Source organism: Populus trichocarpa, chromosome 6, assembly GCF_000002775.5.
Source record: "Populus trichocarpa isolate Nisqually-1 chromosome 6, P.trichocarpa_v4.1, whole genome shotgun sequence".
Lineage (NCBI taxonomy): Eukaryota > Viridiplantae > Streptophyta > Magnoliopsida > Malpighiales > Salicaceae > Populus > Populus trichocarpa.
This window is the reverse complement of record NC_037290.2, coordinates 5,946,459-5,969,215: the sequence shown is the minus strand read 5'-3', so window position 1 is coordinate 5,969,215 and position 22,757 is coordinate 5,946,459. Positions and strand designations below refer to the sequence as shown.

The 22,757-nt window shown below is 33.0% G+C and overlaps 2 protein-coding genes, 2 long non-coding RNA genes and 1 other non-coding gene across 9 annotated transcripts; 4 read left to right on the top strand and 1 right to left on the bottom strand.

Annotated features, from left to right (window-relative positions):
- The first annotated feature begins 3,619 nt into the window (after nucleotides 1-3,619).
- On the top strand, nucleotides 3,620-8,796 carry LOC7487233 (chloroplast envelope membrane protein). 2 transcript variants are annotated; one of them, XM_052454230.1, is made up of 7 exons: nucleotides 3,620-4,640; nucleotides 5,282-5,367; nucleotides 5,543-5,695; nucleotides 6,087-6,201; nucleotides 6,693-6,790; nucleotides 7,225-7,360; nucleotides 8,412-8,796. In XM_052454230.1, exons 1-7 carry the CDS (start codon nucleotides 3,987-3,989, stop codon nucleotides 8,478-8,480), a joined length of 1,311 nt encoding a protein of 436 aa, XP_052310190.1. In that variant the 5' UTR covers nucleotides 3,620-3,986; the 3' UTR covers nucleotides 8,481-8,796. The 2 variants fall into 2 exon arrangements, with proteins under 2 accessions (XP_052310190.1, XP_002309032.1); XM_002308996.4 differs by having other exon boundaries at nucleotides 3,621-4,640; nucleotides 5,543-5,716.
- Nucleotides 8,797-11,044: 2,248 nt separating this feature from the next.
- On the top strand, nucleotides 11,045-14,232 carry LOC112327962 (uncharacterized). 3 transcript variants are annotated; one of them, XR_008059418.1, is made up of 4 exons: nucleotides 11,045-11,193; nucleotides 12,652-12,896; nucleotides 13,028-13,877; nucleotides 14,100-14,232. It is a non-coding gene; the product is annotated as an uncharacterized LOC112327962 (long non-coding RNA). The 3 variants fall into 3 exon arrangements; XR_008059417.1 differs by having other exon boundaries at nucleotides 11,045-11,234; XR_008059416.1 differs by having other exon boundaries at nucleotides 11,045-12,896.
- Nucleotides 13,543-15,084, bottom strand: LOC127905438 (uncharacterized). Its single transcript, XR_008059419.1, has 2 exons — nucleotides 14,379-15,084; nucleotides 13,543-13,775 (listed from the first exon to the last, which is right to left on the bottom strand). It is a non-coding gene; the product is annotated as an uncharacterized LOC127905438 (long non-coding RNA).
- On the top strand, nucleotides 14,948-15,021 carry TRNAI-UAU (transfer RNA isoleucine (anticodon UAU)). Its single transcript has one exon. It is a non-coding gene; the product is annotated as a tRNA-Ile (tRNA).
- Nucleotides 15,085-17,233: 2,149 nt separating the features above from the next.
- On the top strand, nucleotides 17,234-22,670 carry LOC7485524 (YTH domain-containing protein ECT3). Of its 2 annotated transcripts, none has more exons than XM_002308995.4 (8): nucleotides 17,234-17,573; nucleotides 17,909-17,949; nucleotides 18,054-18,240; nucleotides 18,371-18,447; nucleotides 18,543-18,932; nucleotides 19,310-19,852; nucleotides 20,377-20,589; nucleotides 21,568-22,670. In XM_002308995.4, the coding sequence occupies exons 1-8, from the start codon at nucleotides 17,528-17,530 to the stop codon at nucleotides 21,991-21,993; spliced, it is 1,923 nt and encodes a 640-aa protein (XP_002309031.3). In that variant the 5' UTR covers nucleotides 17,234-17,527; the 3' UTR covers nucleotides 21,994-22,670. The 2 variants fall into 2 exon arrangements, with proteins under 2 accessions (XP_002309031.3, XP_024459821.1); XM_024604053.2 differs by having other exon boundaries at nucleotides 17,299-17,321.
- Nucleotides 22,671-22,757: the final 87 nt, after the last annotated feature.

Genomic DNA, 22,757 nt, shown 5'->3' with positions numbered 1-22,757 from the left:
TTGAGTGTAAAATTTTTAAAGCTTTTGTTGTGGGGGTAATTTAGTATTTTCTAATGATTCATTGGCCATTAAAAGATTGTTCGGAGGTATATAAGTCTTTTTTAAATTTTTGCACGGTAAAAATACGCTTTTACCCCTAAAATCAACAAAACTTAAAACTATTAACCAAAGGTTTTTTTAATTTTTTCACAAACTTTAAAACATTAAAAATATTTCTTTACCCTCGAGGTGAAAAAAACTAGAGTTGTTGTCCAATGATTTTTTTGTTCTTAGGCTACACTTAAAATACGTCTTTGTCCTTAAAAAAGATAATAAAAAAAATAAGGTACGCATTTAAGGGTATTTTTGTCATTTCACACAGGTTTACTTGTAATTTATAGGATTATGAGGGGTGTTTTGGTCTTTCTATGTTGAAATTTTAAATTTTTATTCTGAAAAGTTGTTGCATGTACTCATTATGCACCAACGTGTGAGTGGCATTCATGAACTTTGGATGACGCATACAACGTCACTCGGTGGTAAAACCTGGTCTTTCATCGTGTACTTGGAAGTGCCACTAAATCCCTTTTTCTCATGGTGTAGGGCTTGACGGCGGATGAGGGGCGATTTGTCACCAGCAAATTTTTTTTTTCTTCGTTATTTTCTCTCTTTTCTATAGAAAATGCATGTTTGTCCTTTTTTTCTTTTTGTTTTTGAATTTTAGTTCTTATGTTTTTTATTAGTTATTTTCATCTTTGACCCTTTTAAAAAAAAAGTTTTTATGTTTTTCAAGTTAGCCATTAAATTATAATTTATTATATATTATTTTTTCCAATCCGCTTCTTATTCTTTTGATTTCAAATTTTTTTCCTTAAGTTTTTTTTGTTAAAGTTTTGTTGGTTTTCAAGTTTATCATTCAATCAAAGTTTATGTTTTTTTATTTTATTTTTCTAACTCAGCCCTCGTTATTTTTATTTTTTTTCTTTTGTTAAAGTTTTTTTTTCAATTTAACCCTCCAATTTAATTTTTTTATGCCTTCTAATTTATTTATTTTTTATTTCAATTTCCATTCTAATTCTTTTAATGACAATTTTTTGTGTGATTTTTTTTTTAGTTTTATCTTTCGATGTCTGGTTAGTTCAGGATAGAACTTCACAATTTTTCCATTTTATGACTTGGGTTGCGATTTAAGATGGTTGACTTGGGTCGCGATTTAGGATGGTTGACTTGGGTCTTTTGTCCTTTTTAGTTGATTTTTTAAAATTTATTCTTTTAATGTTGGGTTGATTGAGAATTAAACTTTATAATTTATTTTGGTTTGTTTTCTTTAAGGTTATCATAATCTCATGACTTAGGTCACGAGTTTGGTCGATTGGGGTTTCTATGTTCTTTTTTAATTTTTGTTTTAATTACATCCTTTAATATTGGGTTGATTGAGAATTGAGTTTCATAATTTTTTTTATTTGTTTTTTATGAGATTATCCTGGTCTCATGACCCAAGTTTGACAAGTTAACCCAAGTTAAATAAGTTTATTTTTTTAATTAATTGTTTTTCAATTTCATCTTTCAATATTAGGTTGATTGAGAATTATATTTAATAGTTTTTTTTATTTGCTTTCTATAGGATTATCAAGATCTCATGATCCAGGTAATTGATTTGACAAGTTAACTCGAGCTGATATGCATCGATCTAATATGTTGTCATTTCAATTTTTTAAAAAATATCATCTTAATTTTTTTCTGCTAAAAAACACCTTAACAACACCTGGATATTTTTTTACATACACAAAATTTCTAATCTGACCCGCAATGTAATGCAGACAATAATTTAAAATGTCCTAAACAATAACTTAGTGCTAAAATATAAAAGATCTTCTTTTATATAAACTATTAAAATGAAAGCAAAAAATTAAAATAATTTACTATGATTTAATGCTAAAATAGTGATTTAAGAAAAAAATTGATTTCTCATTATCTGGATTGCAAGTTTTGTGGTTAGTCATATTGACTTGAGTCATTTTTATGTTTTCTTTTAATTAATATTTTTTTTTTTATGTTCTCTTCTAATTAATATTTTTTTTTCTCAACCTCACCATTCAAGATTAGACAGATTGAGAATTGAGATTGATAATTATTTTTTGATCTGATTTCTATGGGGTTATCACGGTCTCATGACCCGGGTCACAAGTTTTACGGGTTAGTCAGGTTGACTTGAGTTTTTTTGTTCTTTTTTTTGTTCTTTTTTTTTTCAATTTTATCATTCAGTAGTGGTTTGATTGGGAATTGGACTTTATAATTTTTTTCAATTTTTTTTCTATGAAGTTATCCCAGTTTCCTGATTCAAGTTTAGCAGGTTAACCCTGATTGACTCGTGTCATTTTTTTTCTTCCAATTTAATCATTTAACATTGAGTTGATTGGGAGTTGGGCTTTATATTTTTTTTATTTGCTTTATATGAGGGTTATCATGGTCTTATGACTGAGTCGTAAGTTAGGGTGATTGACTCGGGTTTTTTGTCCCTTTTTAATTGATTTTTTTTCAATTTCATCCTTCAATATTGAGTTGATCGAGAATTAGGCTTCATAGTTTGTTTTGGTTTGTGTTCTATGAGATTATCCTTATCTTATGACCTAGATCACGAGTTTGGTCAGTTGACTTGATTGGGTTTTATGTTCTTTTTTTAATTTCATCATTTAACATTGGATTGATTGAGAATTGAGTTTTATAATTTGTTTTGATTTGCTTTCTATGGAATTATCCCGGTTTCATGATCCAAGTTTGATAAGTTAATCCAGGTTGACTCAACTCATTTTTTTAGTCCATTTTGTTTTCAATTTTATCTTTTAATATTAGGTTGATTAAGAATTGATTTTTTTTTTATTTGCTTTATACAAGGTTATTAGGGTCATGACTTGGATAATGTATTTGATAAGTTAATTCATGTTGATCAAAGTCGATCCAATATGTTGTCATTTTAATATTTAAAAATTACTAAGTCGAACCATCTAGGTGGTGGCCCAGTGGTAAGAGCTTGGGATCAAGATGTTTGCTTCCTCTGTGGTCTCAGGTTCGAGCCCTGTGGTTGCTCATAGATGGCCACTGGAGGCTTACATGGTCGTTAACTTCAGGGCCCGTGGGATTAGTCGAGGTGCGCGTAAACTGGCCCGGACACCCACGTTAAATTAAAAAAAAAAATTACTATCTTGATTTTTTTTTGCTAAAAAATACATTAAAAACATCTAGATAATTTTTTAAGGACAAAAAATTTTGATCCCAACAACCACGTAGTGTAGGTAATGGTCTAGAATGTCCTAAACAATAACTTAGTGTTAAAATATATATAAAAAATTCTTTTATATGAACTATTAAAATGAAAAAAAAATTGCTAAAATGGTGATTTAAGGGGAAAAAAATTGATGTCTTGGATGGAAATAGTTAATTAGCACATGCAAATAAGGTTAACATTGTTTAATGTTGTTTACTTTTTGGATAAAATGATAGAATCAAAAGATTAAAAAAAGACTCAGCCTCCTAATTCCTTGGAGGCTAAATTGAGTTTTTTCCTCTTATATTTCACGAGAAGAGTAATATCGTTATTTAATATAAAGGATTTCTTTATCTTATCCAAAAAAAAAAACATTTATTTTATTTTTAATTATCCAGTAGTGAGAGTGAGAGCCCAATGACCGCTATCCTCTTTCCTTTTGCTCTTCCCTCTTTAGCTGTTTAGCTTTGCTTCATCACAATTACAAAAAACTCTTTCTTTTGTTGTAAAGTTCTTCTTGATTCTTCTTTTTCTTTGTTTTTTAGCTCTTCAGCTCAGGATATGAGTTTCTGAATTTTGTTTTTTTAAAAGCCAATTTAGTAGTCAAGATATTGAATATTTTAAGACAATGCCCATGTTTTTTGTTTGATAAGAAGAGGTTTGATTGTTTCATGATTACAGCGATTTGGAGCAGTGGTTTCTTGTCTTTGGTTTGAAAAGGCTAAAAAATGTTGGGTTCTTGATGACCACTTCAATTGTGTTATGCAACAACCTAAGCTTTAACACTAACCATAACCAAACCCCACTTAGGAACAGGAACTTATTTGCCAAATCATCCAGTTTCTCACTCCAATTGAGTAACAGGAGGAGATTTTGTGGGGTTTTTCCAAAAGCAAAGAAGAATGGGAAAAATCATTCTAAAAGAAAGAGAAATTGGTGGCGGAGGTTCTTTTTTGATGAAGATGGAAACTGGTTTGGATTAAAGGATGATGATTTGCTTGATGCTGAGGCGGATTTTTCTGAGAATTCAAGTGATGAGGAGCTGTCCGAGGAAGAGAAGTTTGAGGCTTGGAAGAGGAGAGCTGAGGCAATTGTGGAGCTGAGAGAAGCACAAGAAGATATGTTGAATGAGGATAGCAGGAGGTGGGAGGATTGGATTGTGGATTACGGTGATAATGGTCATGATGATGCTAGTAATGGTTCTTGGTGGAGTCAAGAGTTTGATGGAAATGGTGGAATTGGAAATGGGGGCTCAGTGGAGGATGCGCGGTCGGATCCTACTGACCTTGTACCTGAGAAAGGATTTGTTGAGTCTGTTAGAGATTTGGTTCTTGGCAGGGAAGAGGAGGATTTGCTTTATGAAGACCGTGTGTTCCGGTATGCCTCATTGAATTCGGTAAGTGAATTTCATTTCAATGCACTTTGTTTCAGACTGAAGTAAGCCCTGCCGTATGCCATTCTTTCCTATGTTGATCTGTTTTTTTATGGGGTATCCATTGAATTCATTACTTGGTCATATGTCTCTGTGCCAATTGAGATTGTGCTCTATTCTATGTGACTATCGAAAAATGTGGCGCTAATTTTATGAAATCGGTGATCTTTAGTTAATCAATCAAGCTATCTTCTAACCACTTAGCTTTAGCTTTGCAGCACGTAAACTGTAGTGATGCAAAATAATGGACATCCACGTGAAGAGGGATGAGCAATCCTATTTCCATTTTGCACATCAATATATAAGAGGATAAAAGTATCTATACTTTTGGGGTTAAGTTAGATGTAAAGAAGAATTAGACAGAGTATCACTGACTTTTGACGGATTTTTAATAGTATATGATCAAAGTGTTTGGTTATTAAAAGAGTTCACAATGGACATTTTACATTTGATCTTTGTTGAACTTGACTACTTCATGCTGAGTTTCATAAGATGTTGTAAATATATATTTTGTTTATGCTCCCGTTATTTTAAAATTTTGCTTATTCAAGCTGGCATGCTTGTACTCAATACACTTATCCATATCCATATTCATCTCGTTGCAGGCTAAGTTTTTGGCAGTATTGATAATCATACCCTGGGCCTTGGACTTTGCAGTTCATGATTATGTTCTCATGCCCTTCTTAGACAGGTAATAATTAGGACAAAATGGTTGCTTAAGCGATTTCTCCTAATCTTAATAAGAAGAAATACTTGATATTTACAAGTTGCTTTCTTCTCTACCTGAAAAGTTTTAAAATACTAATGCTTATGCTGCACTTAAAGCTGACTTTCTGATTAAGTATCTCAGTCTATGTCACAAACAGATATGTCAAGACTGTACCACTAGCAGCGCAGATGCTTGATGTGAGAAAAAGTCAAAAACTTGAGATGATTAAGGAACTAAAAGTCGAGAAAGCAAGATTGCTGCTTGAGGTAGAGATTGGTAAATCTCCACCTCTTTCTGATGAGGAGGAATGGTGGGAACTACGGCATAAAGCGTAGGGATAACATTTTTTTTGCTTGCTTTGCTAGCTCATGTTTACTATTTATCTGATTCCTCCGTGAATTTTCACAGAACACTTCTCATGAGTAGAAGTTTCATTTAGATGGTACTCTTTAACATTAAATTTTAGGGTTATTTTCTTCATAACATTAAATAACTTTGAACAGACCCCCTCACTCCCCGGGAAAAAAAAAGTGTCCATCAAATTGTAGTCAATTTCTGATTGAAAACTACAATCTGGCATGTTATACTGGATTTGATTCCCTATAAATGCAATACTAAGGAAAGTTTTCCATACTCTTTGCTGATGAAAGTAAATATAGTGAATTCTATGCTTTTCAACTTCTGGTTTGTTGCTCAAACAGGTTAGAGCTACGGGATGATTGGAGGTTAGAAAACCGTAGATCATTTGCCAACATATGGTCAGACATGGTATTTGGGATCTCAATCTTCATTCTTTTGTACTTCAATCAGAGTAAAGTGAGTCATCAGTCATCTCTTTGCACAATGCCTTTTATGTATATAATTGATATATGTTGCATCATTGTAAAAACCTTGATCATTTTCATTGTAATAGCCATCATCTATCAAGCAAAAACTGTGGTATTGTATAAGCAACAATAAGTAGCATGTCAGCTTATTTATGGTAAAAGTTGCGATTTTTCATGTTTATATCAATTTTCACCTAGTCTATATTCATTGCTGCGAGAAATTGTTTAGCTTTTTTCAAGAAAACATTGAACCACTCTTGCTTTGCTTGTCTACGAGCATTATTCACTTTTGAAGTTATCTGCTCTTCTAAATTGTTATAGAACATCCCAGGAGTTGTTGCAGAAATACCTGGTGAATAGTTTTCACCTTTTTGCATTTGTTCTGCTTAAATTGCATTTGGAAATGATTCGTTCTATCATACCCTTGCATCATGTTTTTATAATTTTCTTTTCTTTTTCTTCTATTTATCCATATTGCAGGTAGCTTTGCTGAAATTTACAGGTTATAAAATACTAAACAATGTTACAGATATTGGGAAGGCATTTCTAATCATACTTATCACAGATATTTTTTTGGGGTAATATTTTTTGCTCTTTACTAAAATACTATCGTTAGTATATGTTTTCCACTGGTATATTATTTTGTATGCTAGTTCAGAAGTTGGCTTTGAACAAATTCTGCAAGTGATACCAAATGTAGAATAGCTTGGTGTCAGTCACCGCAGTGAATGTGGAATCTGTAATTGGCTTTGAATGAATTCGTGCAAGTAATATCTATCTTTCAGTTAGTGAAGATGTTGAGATTCCGTATATAAACATCTCCCTCTCTCTCTCTCTCTCACACACACACACACACACACACACCGCGCGCGTATCAAAGAGTGGGCAGGCTGGCACCATATTGTTTCTTGCTGGATTTTTCTTAAAAAAATGCTCATTATTCTTCTAAGAATTTCACTTTCACTCTTGTTTGCATAATGAACATTATCCTTTATGAAATTGAATACTGTAGGTATCACTCCGAATCTGGTTGGCAGACCTTGCTGGATGTAATTGTTGAGCACTATGGACTTGAAGTTGACCAATCTGCTATCACCATTTTCATCTGCCTCGTTCCTGTTGTCATTGATGCATGTGTAAAGCTTTGGGTATGTTACTTTGACTCAAATAAGTGTTTCGTCGAACAAAATCCAATAAAAACCTTTATTTAGAAAAGCCTGTCTGTGGTTAAACTGGAAGTGATTACCTTTATGAAAGGTAAAAGGTAATCAGTTCCTTTCCAAACATGATTAATTTCCACACAGGAATGTGAGCGAATGAAGTGATTATAGTTTACTTGAAATTTAAATGAATAGGGTGGCTGTGCTAGCTCCACCCCCACCCCCAGCTGCTATGCCCCTCCCTGTGATTAGTTATGAATTTATAAGACAAAAACGTGGGGAAAAGTGTCGTACATGTAAAGAAAAGCAAATTTCCATTGGATGATACTGTGTTCAAGGTGGTAAACTGGAGAGATAGCTGAAGTCTCAGCCATTTTAAGATTCAAATGAGATGGATTTTATGCACCTCTTTTAGCTATTTGACAACTTGGCCATTTACCTATTCTTATTGAACGATAGGAAAGTTAGTTTGTCTTGCAGTGCCCATAGCTTGTTTACAATTTTATTCGAGTAACATGATGATCATGTCCTTATAGACTCACTCTTTCTCAATCACTGCATTGCCACAGGTCTTCAGCTGCACATTTTTTTCAAGTGTTTCTTTTGTATATTGTTCTGGAGAAAAAAAGAGAGGTCATTTTAAGATATGATACGGTGGTCTTTCTTTTCTTAGTTTTATTCGGCCAAAATTACAACAAAAAAGAAAAAAGGTTCAGCAGTTTCCACAGAGATGTAACTGGGTGATGCACCTGTGGTTTAAAATCACATGCGCATGCACCTTGTACGTACCAATTATGCATCTAACCAGCTATATATTACTCATAAATGAAGTATTCTCCTAAAAGAACTTCTTCATTATGTGATGGGACATCATCAGAATATTTTTCTTTTGTTTATTGTCAAACAAGTTCACTAGAAAAAATTGCTCATGGTTTCTTGATTAACCTTTTCTATGCGTTTTGTATTTTGAAACTAGTATTTCATTCTATTAATTATGGTTACTAATCGTTGTTGATTGCATATGGTGTTTGTGTTACAGTTGTTCAAGTACCTACCAAGATTATCCCCGAGGGTGGCAAACATATTCCGTGAAATGAAGCGCCACTAGGCAAAAATTTTTGGTTTGGTCCAAGAATCCTTACATTTTTTTTCCTACCTCCACACATTTCCCCCCTCTATATATCTTCCTTGATAGAGGCCTGTCCAGTTTTGCAAGTGCATGGACACAATGAACTCCCAAAGCAGGTCATTATTCTGTATGGAGAGGAGTCTTATGCTTTGTTCAAATACCTTCCCTCTGTTTATTTGATTTTCAAATGACTCAGTGACAATAAGAGGCCATCATTTCTTTCCCAGAATCTGCTACATGTTTAAACAATACAGACATGTTTTCATTCGTTCTCAAATGGATCAATTTCCTTATACATGTACCTGTTAGAGAAATAGTTTAAGATGGAAACAAATAAGGAGTTGGCTTAAAAACGTGAAAATATTGTCATTAAGGTGTTTATTTTTCCTTACATAGAGATGATACTTTTAGGATATAACTAAGCAAGAATAACGAGGTAAGATAAATGAAAGAAAATATGTTTTTATTGCATATATTTTTTTGTGTAGTAACATGTTTTATTAGACCTATATTATAATGATATATTATGACTGTTAATGAAATTATATGATTGTTAATGAAATAATTATATTTTAGATTAAATCGAATAAATGTTATTTAGTTTTATCCTAATAATCATAAATGTCAAAATTAATTAAGAAAATTAATTCAAAAACAAATTAATCCCACTGATATATTTTAATGTTATAAATATCTATATAATAGCATTAGAAAATCCACTAAGAGAGCTCATCCACTATGGTTTTCACTTAGTTTACTACACAATAGAAATTCACACTCATAAACACTTATGAGGGAGTGTTTCTTCTTAATGTGGGTTAGACATCTTTTTCTTCTTTATTCATTTACAAACTATATCAATAATCATCCACTAGTTTATAATGAATGTCTTCTCACTTGATATAATTATGCTTACAAAAAGGTATTTTGCAATTTAAACCTTCAATTCGTGTTAGAACTTGAATCCTACTAAAGTTATTGGTGTTCGCAGATTAAACCAAAACTTTTGTTGTAGAATTAAAGATATTACACGCATAATATTATCCAAATTCTTAAAGCGGTTTACAGCTGCTTAACACTATTATGGTCATGTGCTAAAATTTCATATTCATGAATATTTACAAGAGAACCCTAACTCTTGTAAAAAACGACATCACTTCTACATTCATATAGGTGGAATTATACATGTCTCTATTATATTAAATACAAACTTTAAATTCTATTAAGAGTCTACGTTAATCCTCCTTTACATAATAAAACACATTTAATACTATCAGAATAGAATCTAAAATTAATTATTAATATCTAACAAATACTAAACAATAATTTGTTATTACCTATTAAATTTAAAGATAAACTTCTTGTTGATTCAAAGTTGGATTTTTATTACCGGTATCTTTAATAATGGATTTCAACCTCATTCCATTAGTCGTTCAACATAGCTTATTTCAAATTATCTTTTTTATTTTTGTAATTTCTTAATATTTAATGTTTAAGAAAAACTAAAATATGCTTCTTAACATCAAAAGTTTTTGAAATTATTTTTGAAACTAGATTTAATTTTTATTAGCTTGTGTGAAAATTCTTAGCTCAAAATATATAAAAAGGAATTTCTTAAAAGGTTTTTGGTAAATGATAATGGTAAAATAATTACTTAAAATATAACATTTCAAGGAAAAAATTTACCAAGTTTATAATATGTCATAAACTCAATAATTTAGGTGTAAAAAGCTGTAATTAAAGCGTTCACAATTACACTAAGATATGAGATGGAAAAAGGACTTGCCTAACTCTAAATTCGTTTTTTTTTTATACATTGTGGTGCAAGATGTTTTTTAATAGTATTTTTTATTTTAAAATGTATTAAAATAAAATTTTTAAATTTTTTTTATTTTAGCATATCAAAACTACCAAAAAAAACACTAAAAAATTTAATGTAATGCAAACTTTTAAAATTTAATTTTAACTATAATGTCAAACTACCTCAATTTTCTTGATGGGCTATTAAGGTTACATTTGTTTTTATAGCTGGAAAGCATTTTTATAAAAATTAAAATTTTTCTACATTAAATTAATTTTTTTGATGTTTTTATATTTTTTTGATGTATTTATATTAAAAATAAAAAATTATTTTAATATATTTTCAAGTAAAAAATATTTTAGAAAACAATTTTTATAACAAAAATAAAATAAATATGAGTATGAGTTGTAAATCATCATTCGTCCAAATATTTGACCAAAAATTATATAAATTGCACAATAAATTTTAAAATCTTATATCCGATGCAATTACTATGGATCCGAAGAAAAAAAATAGAAAAAATAAACTCTCCTATGATGAAATTGAACAATGATTGGTTTCATTTTTATTTTTATTTTTTCAATCTGAGGCCAAGCTTAAGCTTTTCAAAACGTGGCGTGATCTAACTTCGTGAAAGACGCAAAGTAAATGCTTTTAAAAGTGACTATAATTATTACACACAAATCAAACTTATATATATAATAATACTATAAATGGTAACAAATCTATGGCTTTCCTGCTTGTTCTTTCTTCCTTCTTACTCTCTCTCTTGCCCCTTTTAGTACATAACTAACTCACAGAGCCAACCCGGCCTCCAGACTCGGTTCAACTCAGCCCACATGCACCCCCTCCTGTCAAGCTGCATCAGTTCTCAGGCTCTCAGTTTGACCAGTAAAGTCTGCAACTTTATCAAACTTCTCTCTATATAACAAGTACAGCACTCTCTAAAGTTTTTTATTTTATTTTATGGTTGTAGTAGATTCGTAGGTGAATGGAATGTGTGTGGTTTTGGTTAAAGTAAATCCAAGAGCTCAGTTTCCTAAGAAGGAAGTTGAAGTAAGAAAGGAACTTCTTTTTTTAGGTGAATCAATGAATGATTGACAGCATATGAATGAGTACATGTATGTGTGTGTGTGTAGCTATGTATGCATGTGATGATATGATTGAATTCTTGTATGGAAGGAGGCAAAGTGGTAATTAAAATGGGACTTGTTGGAAATAAATTAATACTTGCAAGAAAACGAAAGGGAAAGATTTTGCAAGTCCTTCTATATTTGCTCTGGGAGCTGTATAAACAGATGAGATGGTTAATAATTGTTGACTTACTGATTGATTGGTGTATATATGTCTGTTTTTTTTTTGTTTTTTTTCTCTCTTTTGGTAAGAGCTTCATGGTTTTGCTGAAGAATAATTGATGAAGATCTACTTCGGTTGCAGAATAAGGGTGCTTTTTGTTTGGTTAAAATAGAAACTGATGGCTTGCTTTAGAAATGGAAGCTTAATAGGAGGAGGTACATGGTCTCTTGTTTAACGAAACAGTTATGTTTCAATAAGACTTGAGTGAACTGGGAAGCTCTCAGGAACATGTGAATCTTAGGAATACCAGTCTGTCAAGCTAATTGGAGAGAGTGAAGTGACCTGTTGCCAATGAATGAACACTTTGGACTTGGATGCGTTCAGCTACTGTGAAGGGTAGTAATTATCTGGGGCAGTAAACTCTGCCGCAGGATTGAATTATCACGTTAGTAATGATACACAGTTACATAGGAGCAGGTTTCTTTCGACATTGAATCTACTTTACATTAACAAAAAGGTTATTTTTAATGTAAAGTGACTGCTTTCTTGGAAACCTATCTAGTAGATGGCTGAGATTTTTAATTAATGGTACTTGTTGTAAAGTTCAGATAAATGCTTCTTTTTACTGTATTCAGTTAAACTTTTGTCGGGTCTGCCCTTATTGATTTGAGCTGCTAAGCAAACTTACATAATAGTTCAGATTTTATACATCATTTTATGGTGCTTGCTTCAATTTCAAAGGTTTTAGCAGTCATGTTCCAAAAATAATTGATTAAATCTTGTAAGAATCCTTAACTGCATCTGATGTTGCACTTGTTATTATGTCTGGTAAGATGTCGGTTAGATTCCTTGGTTGCTTCCCTTCTGGCTGACTCACTTTCTCAATTCTTTAATCAAATAGCTATCATTTGGAACCCTAGTGAACATTGAATGATAGGTGATTATTATATCCAAGTCTCCATGAGTGCTGATAGAACTTAGAAGGTATTTTCTCCTACATTATATTTCTTGCGATCATAGACTTGTTTGCTGCCATTTTCTGTACCCTTACAGATGGTAGACAGCAGATGAATGCTGTATTGAATAGGGTGCCTTTCCTGGAAGCAAACTCAACCTGGCAAAGCAATTGCAGCTTTAAGGTTACTCACTCTGGAGATTTTTTTATTAGGCCTGCAAAAGCAGGGGGGATCCGTTGGCAGCTTAATTAGCTGTCCCTCCAATGAGATGCAACTTCAACAATACAGACTCAAGTAGATTTCTATCTTTTGAGAGCAGTACACCTCGGGCCTTTAGTCAAGGTTTGTTTTGCTCATATATAGCATGATTGTTGGAAAAAATTCGGTTGTGCGTAACATGAATTTTATTTTCTTTTCCCCTCGTTTCTCACTTTCTTTACATGCACACCTTCCAACGTTGCTTTCTCTTGCAGTATATCCAGCATCGTTTATGAAAAAAAAAATTGAACAGGTTTCGAGGGCTCTGCATTAACTTCTAACATGGAGGTAGAACCAGATCTTCGGCCAATGATTTCATCAAGAGTTAAGGGTTTTTTAAGCTATCATTTTGTTATCTAGCGATTAATTTTTCTATTAAGCCTAGATCTATTTTATCTATAAATATATATATATACTAGACTTAGACTATTTATGTAATCTGTATAATGAAAATTATCATTTAATTATGGTAGATTTATATCTGATTGCTCATAATTATCTATTATCTCAAGCTCGGCTATTATCTCTGGATTCAAGAGAACTCATTCTTGAGTTTTATTTCTCTTTCAAATGAGGTTAGATTACCATACTTGAGCCCATGCATCTTAATCGCTTGAAAAAATGTTTTTTGAACTTTTAAGGAGTTTTTTTGGGCTGAGGGGTTTTAACCCATTAAATTTAGATTTATGAGAAATAATCCTTTCAAGTTTCAAGTTTCAAGAACCGGAGATGAGAAATCAAACTTGTTTGCCAGTACTGATAATCTAAAACAGCAGGCAATATTCAGTCAAGAATCACGCTAGCATTTTTGGACTGTTCTTCTTCCAGGTGGGAAAAGCTCAACTGAAAAGCATCCAAACCCTCCAGATAAGAATCCTCCTCTAAGCATAATCAGCATCAGCAACAATATCATCAGAGAAATCAAAATCATACGGGTCCGGAGCATCATTACCAATTAATTACCTGCAATTGCAGTATCATGGGGGTGGGTTAATACGCAGCAACAAGAAACAGTACCACCTCCTAGAAATCTGCTTCAGCGAATAAGGATTGAGGAGGCATCGAGTAAGGAGAATTTCTAAAACTTGCAAATAAGCAACATACTATTCGTAAATTATATTGTAAGGCAACCGTTGGCTTCAAAACCTCACCATGTTCATAATCATCATCATCATACATGCATTAGAAAATTAAGAAAAAAAGACTAAAAAGATTAATTAGCTATGTATTAAATTAATCAAACAATTAATCCATTGCATAATTATACATAGCTTGTTTTGATTGCAGGGTGGAACTTGTTGCATGAAGCTGAATATCGCTGGTCAGCCATACTGGAATTTGAGGTTGCTTTCATTTGTTCATTGATGTGACATGGAATTGGTGAAATGTTGATTCTTCATTAATTTTTCAAAATTTTTTATCTCAAAGACAACAGCAACCTCTTTTTCATCCAAATTTAGATTGGACTTCAAGAACTTCCTCCTCGACGCCCAACATCTCTTTCCCTCTTCTTTATCCATGCACGATATATGATGACTAGAAGAAAGAAGGAAGAGGGGAACCTACCCAAAATAATTTCCATCATGACTTATTAGGAAATTGCAGTTAGGTAGCCATCTATTTGAGGACTCCTCTCTTTTGAGATAGTCTATGATCGATCAACCGAGACATGTCATGAGCTTGAATTCCATCGAACCTTCCTTTACCTTCTTTATAGAAAGTAATTTCTTCTAGCTTGAACCCGCTTCACTCTCCCTTTCGAGACAACACTACCCCCTTTCGGATTGATTAATCCATGGAGTTCCCTTCGTAGTGCCGCAACCTCCTCTTGGTTAGGAATGGGATGAGCAACTTCAGCGGGTGCTAGCGCTTGCGGAAGCGCCTCTTGAGCCGCCTCCGGGGAAGGGCCCGGGGGGGGGGGGGGGTTGCTTTTGGGGACTTGGCTGGACTACTTCTTCGCCCTTTTGAAATTGGCCGATTGCGCCGATATCGACCCAAGTCCAACCAGAGCCCTGACTGCTGCCTCCTCCCATGTGACTGGAACCAGTTAGGGATACAGAGCTGGAATCACCAGATCAGGCCGAGTATTAATCATTTAGGTTATGATGTTTAAGGTCATCCCTAAAATGCATCGTGGTCCCGTAGCTCAGTTGGTTAGAGCGTTGGTCTTATGAGCCGAAGGTCGCGGGTTCGAGCCCCGCCGGGACCAATGTTTCTGATACTATGCTACTTCGATCATTTCGCCGATGGCTCATTAAAACTGCCGTTTCTTGCAAACATTTTTTTCCAGGAAACGCTACTGTCTGTGTTCGCGTTAATAAATATTAAAAGAATTTATTAGTAATAACTAAAATTGAAAGATAAAAACAAATAAAGAATCATTATCTCCTATTATGCTATTTAATTTCTTTATTAGTTATATATCAATATTATTTTGTAAAAATAAAAATTCAATCCAAATAATCTAATTTGCCAACATAATTTCTCTTCTTCGGATTAATTTGACTTGGTTAAGGTTTGGATTTCAAATTAAAATATATTGGAGTTGGTCTAAAACGATTCATTTAATCCACTATATTCAAAGGTGACTCGATTATTTTTTCAAAATTTTATTTTTCTAAATAGAATCCAATTCATGTTATTTTGTTTTTTAAAATAATTGAGACAAAACTCGTCACAAGGATCATCTCACAAAATTCGTCACAAGGATCATGAACTATGTTGGTTTTAATAATTTTATTTTATAAAATTAATTTTTTTATTTAATTATAAAATAAAAAAATAGACATGTAAAGAAAAGTGATTGAATAAGATTTAAGAAAAAATAAAAAAAAAATCACAAAGGGCTATACAAAAAGAGCATTTGTTAACAATATAGGTTACAATCTTATTTAAAAAACAAATTAAAATTAAAATTATACTTTATTAAATAGTATCCCAGATATATTTTCAATAAATTAATTTCAATAAATTCTAATTAAAAAATTTAAGAACTAATTTGACTTTAAAACAATATTTCAAAGTGATATCGCTTCACCTTGTTATTAAAAATATTGAGATAAATACGTTTTGGATCGAAATGGATGAACTTAATTAACCCGCGAAACTCATAACTTAAGTTATAGACTTGCTTGGGTTTAATAGTTTTTTTAGAATCTATATTCCATATAATTATACAACACTAGAAATAGACTTTTGCAATAAAGCAAGCAAATAGAATTAAAGTTGAAAAATATTTCATTAAATTTAAATTTAAATTCAAGATGAAAAAAAATTTAAAGGCTAAAAAGAAGCTAGTTCTTTTCTTTTGCTTGGTTTAAGGAGCAAATGATATGTTGTTTATCTTTTTTTTTTAAGAAAATAATCAAATTATATGTTATTTTGAAAGCCCATTTTCTAACTATTAAAGAGTTAGTCAAAAAATAGAGTTGGATGTTTTAAGCTCAAAAATCAATTTTCAACTTATTTTCACCTATAAAATACATAATAAGCAACCTAATAAGATAAACAAAACCAATATTTTTACACAAAACACCCCTAAGTTGATAAAAAAAAAATCAATTTAGAATTTTTTTTTGTCAATCCCAATCTTATTTTTTTGCAAGATAAAAAAAACACCTAAATAAAACTCCTTTCGTTTAATGGAACTTATTGGCACTAAGAATAACTTGTTTCGTCACTAAGATCTGGCCAAACATCAACTTTTTTTCTTTCATTTTTATTCTTTCCAAGATTAGTTTAAAATTTTTAATTGGTTTTCAAAATCATTATCATTCCATATAAAAATGAGAGTTAAAATGTTACTATGATTTTTGAGAAATTTCAAAATAACCAATGAATAAATACCAATACATATATATAAAAAAAACAAATACAAAGATAAAGGAGAAAATCACATTCTAATTTACTAAAATTAATAAAAATATATCTTGGCACGAAAATATATATTTGAAGTCTTTTTTTTATACTTATCCTTTTTTTATTGAATAAATATTGATGTTTTATTCTTGAATTCTCATTTTAAATCTTGTATTCTAAGTGTTCCAACAGACCTTATGTTTAACAAGGATAATGATTAAAAGATTTGTTATATTTCTTAACTTTTAAAATATATAAAATTCATATAATAAATTGTTATTCTTTTTATTATTATTGTAAAATCCGGTATACGTAAAAAACTAGTAGTAAAGTACCGGCACTATTGGAGTGGAAAAAATTGAACAAGAAAAGAAAAGAAAAGAATTTACAGTTACCCTACACTTGCTTGCCTTGTGTGTCTGTACGTGTTAAAGTGGAGTCCACGGGAGAAGAGAAGAGAGAGCGGCATAACATTAAAAAAAAAAGAAAAAGGAAGTCATAATAAATAAATAAATAAATAAAAAGGCCCAAAACCCTCCTCCTGAGTCCTTCTTCCTCGTCCTTTTTTTTTAATAATAAATATTTCTTGTCCAAAACCCCGAAAAAAGAAAAAGAAAAAGAAGGTATTTTGATTCTTCGTGGGAGAGGAGAGTGAGTGGTGTTTCCCTTTCCCTCTCAAACTCAAAAATTTAATTCCCTTCTCCAATTCAATTCATTCCAAACAACACAAGATTACTCCTCCGTTATTTATTTATTTAATTAGGTTTCTTCTTCTTATTATTATTATTATAATCGTAACCCTACCAACTTTCCTAATTAAAATCTCCAGATCTCCTCTAAAATTCTGATTCAATTCAATGGACGACCACCCATCCTCTCCGGATTATCTTTCCCCTCCCCCTGGTATCTCTCTTCCTCTCTCTCCATATATTTTTCATGCGTTTTTTCTCTTTTTTCCTTTCTTGCTCTCTTTTCTAACCATTTCTTTTCGTTTAGAACCCTAACCTAATCTCTCGATTTTTCCAATCTGAAGCTCTGTTGCCCTTTCTTTTTAATCTCTTTTCTTGCCCTTTCTTTTTTGAATTTTATGTTTTTCAATTTCTCAGTGTCAATTAATAATCGAGTCATTAGTAGACTTCGTAAATGCGTTTTTTTTTTAAATATATATTTTTTTTTCTTCTTCTTGAAAATAGCGTGTGCTTGGTTTAGTTGCTGAGTATGTTAATGCCGTTTTGCAGGAGAATCACTCACTAATCGCGATAATTCTTTGATGGAGCAGGTAATTTATTGTTTTTTTAAAAGATTTTTAATTAATAATCAGGGGAATTGTGTGTTTTCTTTATGCCTTAGTTTTCTAATTCATATATATATAAATTATGAAAGCCACTTTCGCCCAAAGATGAAAGGATTGTTTCGGTGAATCCTTCCCCGGAAGCAGCCGTCATAAAACGCCCACAATTATCTGCTACTGTTGCTCCAGATCTTACCATTGTTCCACCACCTCCTCCACCACCGCAACTCAATGTTTATGATTATTCCTCACATGACCAAGCAATGGCAGCTTATGCTGGTTAGTTAGTTTCCTTCTCCATCGTATCTTCATTTTGTTCACAGTTAAGAATGAGTTATTAGTAACCGTATATGTGGAACATTGATTAGTGGGATTGTGTGTCTCAACTTGGTGATCTTTGCATCTTCAGGTTATGGCAATAACACTGGTATTTGGGATGGGTATTCTCAACATCTTAATGCGGCTGATGGAATGCATTTATCTCCGGTGAGGATGATTCCTTTACTATTGTACTCTCAAATTCTTTTTCTATAGTTCTAACTGAATAATTTCTTTTACCTTTTTGTCCTGACGGTGATCAGATTATATACAATGATAATCAATCTCTTATGTATCATTCCGGATATGGCTTTAATCCTGATATGGGACACGGGCAATATTCTCCTATGGCTACGCCTCTAACTCCTATAATGCTAGACGGCCAGTTATACTCTCCACAACAGATCCCATTCTCCCCAGTTTACCATCCAGATGTGCCCTCACCAGGTCCTCTAGGCTCATCTGAGCAAATCTCATTTGAAAGCAATAGTGGCAACTCCTTTTTTGGACCAGGATCAGGTTACCTGGTACATTATGGATCATTTGGTGGGGGAAACATGTCCGGGGCTCCTGGCTCTGATTCCTTAACATCTCCATCTGCTTATCCTCAACCAATGGGCATACTCGGGCCATATGAGCACCAAGTTGCACAGGTTTGTTTTATCTTGTTCCAACTATTATGAAATCTAGAATTTCCAAAAGTTTCAATTCCTTTTTCTCATTCACATCTACTGCCTGTTTTCCTTGCTCATCACCACTGCTTTTTCAATTTCTTCTGAATTGGTGCACAGGTTTCTAAATCCAAAAAATCCCCTTTTGAGTTTATCATCTTAACTTTTATTAAAAGTTGTGATGTAAATTTTGTTCTGGATCTTGACACATTATTGCTAGAAGTTGTTAATTTACCTGTTTAGAGCAAAGATTAATTGTAGTGAGGCATCTTGCACACTTATCTGTGTTTTTTACTAGCAGTTCCTCGTCTGATCCTTCAATAAGGAGCTTGTTAAATTTTGTTTGGACATGGTTTCAGGGTTCTCAGCAAAGATCGTTGCATGGATATGGATATGGATATGGATACACATCATCTTCCCCTGTTGGACATTACCAGCATGGTGGCTCTTTTCAGAGCTCTAGTTTTGCCGGTGGTTCAATTTCTTATGCAGGGGCTAATGACCGGACACGAGTTGGACTTGATAAAGGCAGGAGGAGAGACAGAGACCAGGGCTCCATTTATTCTTCTAATGATCCATTTGGTTTTGACCGTAATCGAGGACCAAGGGCTTCAAAGCTTAAGGGAAAGAATGCCACTGAACAGCTTTCCTCCTCTGGTAATGGCAAAGGCAATTCAGCTAGCTCTGGGATTCAGCTTGATTTATATAACCAGCTAGATTTTGTCACTGATTACAAGGATGCCAAGTTCTTTATAATCAAGTCTTTCAGTGAAGATAATGTTCATAAAAGTATTAAATATAGTGTTTGGGCAAGCACTCCACACGGGAACAAAAAAATTGATGCTGCTTATCGTGAAGCAAAGGAGAAAGAAGGAAACTGTCCAGTCTTTCTTTTGTTTTCGGTATGTCAGTGTAACTTGATGTTATTTTAATGCATTGATTTATGCTAGTGGCATTGTGACTGCTCGGAACCAGGTTGAAGCTAATGCATGTAGAGTGATATCTGAATTGTAATGAATGGTTGAACATGGTAGCTTGGATTTCTCTGTCTATAGATATGAAAGGGCATCGTTTTCTGCTGTTTTTTTTCCTGGTTTTTGCCTTCAGGTTTATGAGTTTGTATTTGTTTTAGAAGCCAGCAGAAGACCACAGACCTATGTTGTAAAACAATGGGTTTTTTTTTTTTGTTATTGTTTGGTAAAGTTAGTGGAATAAGCAGGTGGTTGCTGATTTTATTTGTGGAACAAGTTTTTTTTTATTTGTCTTTTACATTTTGAAGCTGAATTCCAACGTCAAAAGCATTTTAATGACTAACCTGTTTCTGAAACCTGCATACTTGCTGCATTGTTTAAAATTCGCCGCTGCTCTGAAAAAGTCTGTTTTGGTTCATTAATGGTCTTGGATTTGTTTACATTTTTTTGTGCAGGTCAATGCTAGTGGACAGTTTTGTGGAGTAGCGGAAATGGTTGGACCCGTAGACTTTGAGAAGGATGCTGAATATTGGCAGCAAGATAGATGGAATGGCCAGTTTCCAGTCCAGTGGCATATCGTTAAAGATGTTCCCAATAGTCGTTTCCGGCACATACTACTTGAAAACAATGATAATAAGCCTGCTACTCATAGTCGAGATTCTCAAGAGGTAAAGCTATAAAATTTTACTAATATTCCTACTTTTTTATTAGTATTTGTACTATTTTATTTAGATTTATAGTGTTTAGAATGCAAGGATCATTCTCATGACTCAAGTATTTATAAATTCCTAGATGTTTTTCTGAGCATGAGTTTACTTTGATTATGTTACAGAAATGGGTAACTAAGTGCTGTTCTAGAGACACATGAGTACCAGAATTGTTGTTCTTAGTGGATTGCCAAATGTCTTTCCTTCATAGAGAAAAATGCTGCTTGATATTGTGCATTTATCAACTCCATATTATATCTGAATTCTCCATTTGTTAGCTAGGTTGGCCATGCAAACATGTCGTCCTTTTATTTTTGACTTTACTTCATGCTCGCTTCATGCTTTGTTTTATTCAAAGGCCTATAGGGGATTATATTTTAACCAGATCTCAATTATCTGCATGAAATATGCCAGAATTTGATCAGTATCATTGGGTATTAGTTTAATAATGTAACATAGGACAATTACATTGATTGCAAAAGGAATTTTTATGTTGAGTTTGAGTGATATGGGGGTCCAAAAAGCACCGTGGTCTGTTTCTTTTTTTGGTCCTCAGCTGTCCCAGGCTATCTGTGCTGTTTCTTTTCATAAAAAAGGCTAGAGTGTCATGCCTAGTAGCTTTTGATCTAAAAGTATAATTTTGGGTGTTTATAACCTCATTGCATTCTTCCTGGTCCTAATTTGTACCGTATTCTGGCTGCCCAGATATTTTTTCATGAATCAGAAATCATTTAATCTTTCTCTAACTTCATTATCCCTTTCAAATCTGTGTTTAACCTTATGTGCATACACCATTCAATCAAGATGAAAGTTTTGTCTGGTCAAGACTGTTTGCTGATTTTCTTTTCTGTCATTACATGGATCCAACCCTCTTACTGATTAGTTCATTTTGCCTGATGGGTTTTTCATATCTCTCTCTCTGGTGTGCTGAATACTTAGGTGAAACTAGAACAGGGTATTGAGATGTTGAAAATCTTCAAGGATCATGATGCACCTACATCTATCCTGGATGATTTTGACTTTTATGATCAATGTGAGAGAGCTTTGAAGGAAAGGAAGGCCAAACAGCAACCTAGTTTGAAAGTAGGTGGTGCAGGTTTGCTCACTGATGATACCATAAATCAAATGTCTGATTTTCTTGCGCAATCTCTCAAGTTGGATGATGTTAATAAAGAACCAGCAGCCAGAGAAGAGGTTGCTAGCTTAGGACCTGGTATGGAGGTCTTACCGGCTAATAATTGCAATACTGCCGTGGAACTTGCTAACAATTCCAACATCGTGGTTTCAAAAGCTGAAGATTCCAACAACCATAACTTGTCTCCTGCCTTGAAGTCAAAAGAGGGTAGCGGCGAGTACCAGGATTAATTCTGTTGATAAGATGACCACAGTTATGTTGACAGATAGGAGCTTTTAGTTGTAGTTGTGCTATGATCTCTGGGATGCTGGTTCATAACGGCACAAACTCCTTGTTCTCTTAAGATTTGATAGATTCTTTGCTTGCTGACATGTGGGATGGCATATTGGGTATCTGAGTAGCCTGACGGCATACTAACAAGCTGGTTTTTGTTTTTGCTTTGCTTTTGTTATGGACTGTTCAGGGAGAAGTGAATGTGGTCAATTTTTTGTCTGGGTTATTTAGAATGGGAAAAGGATGCTGATTGGTGCAGTGAGTTTGAAGAATGGGATGGTTTCGTAAAGTGGGAGTAGATTTTGTATACTATGCAGCTGGTGCCCAAATTGAATGTAATCCTGGGTTCTGTTTCTACTGATTTTCCAGAGAGCATTTGGCTATTGGAAGGTTTGTAAAGTTACCATTTTGAAGGGAAAATAGTGATAGGACAAGTAAAAATAGAAAGAAAATTCAACAATTGCCCTTATACAAAATGATGAGGAATTGCCGCTCTTATCTTGTTGTATGTTTACCGTTGTCGGTGTAAGTAGAGATGTTTCACTTTCTTTTTTCTAATTTTTCTTTGTAGTGGAAGAATTTTAATCTTTGTTATGGTAGAAAATATCCTCGGAAGGATTATTGAGCTTTGTTATCTAGCTGCTCATTTATTGAGAAATAAGCTGCCCATTTATTGAGAAATAATGATCTGTAATGGCCTCAACTCAGGTTGAAAGTGCTG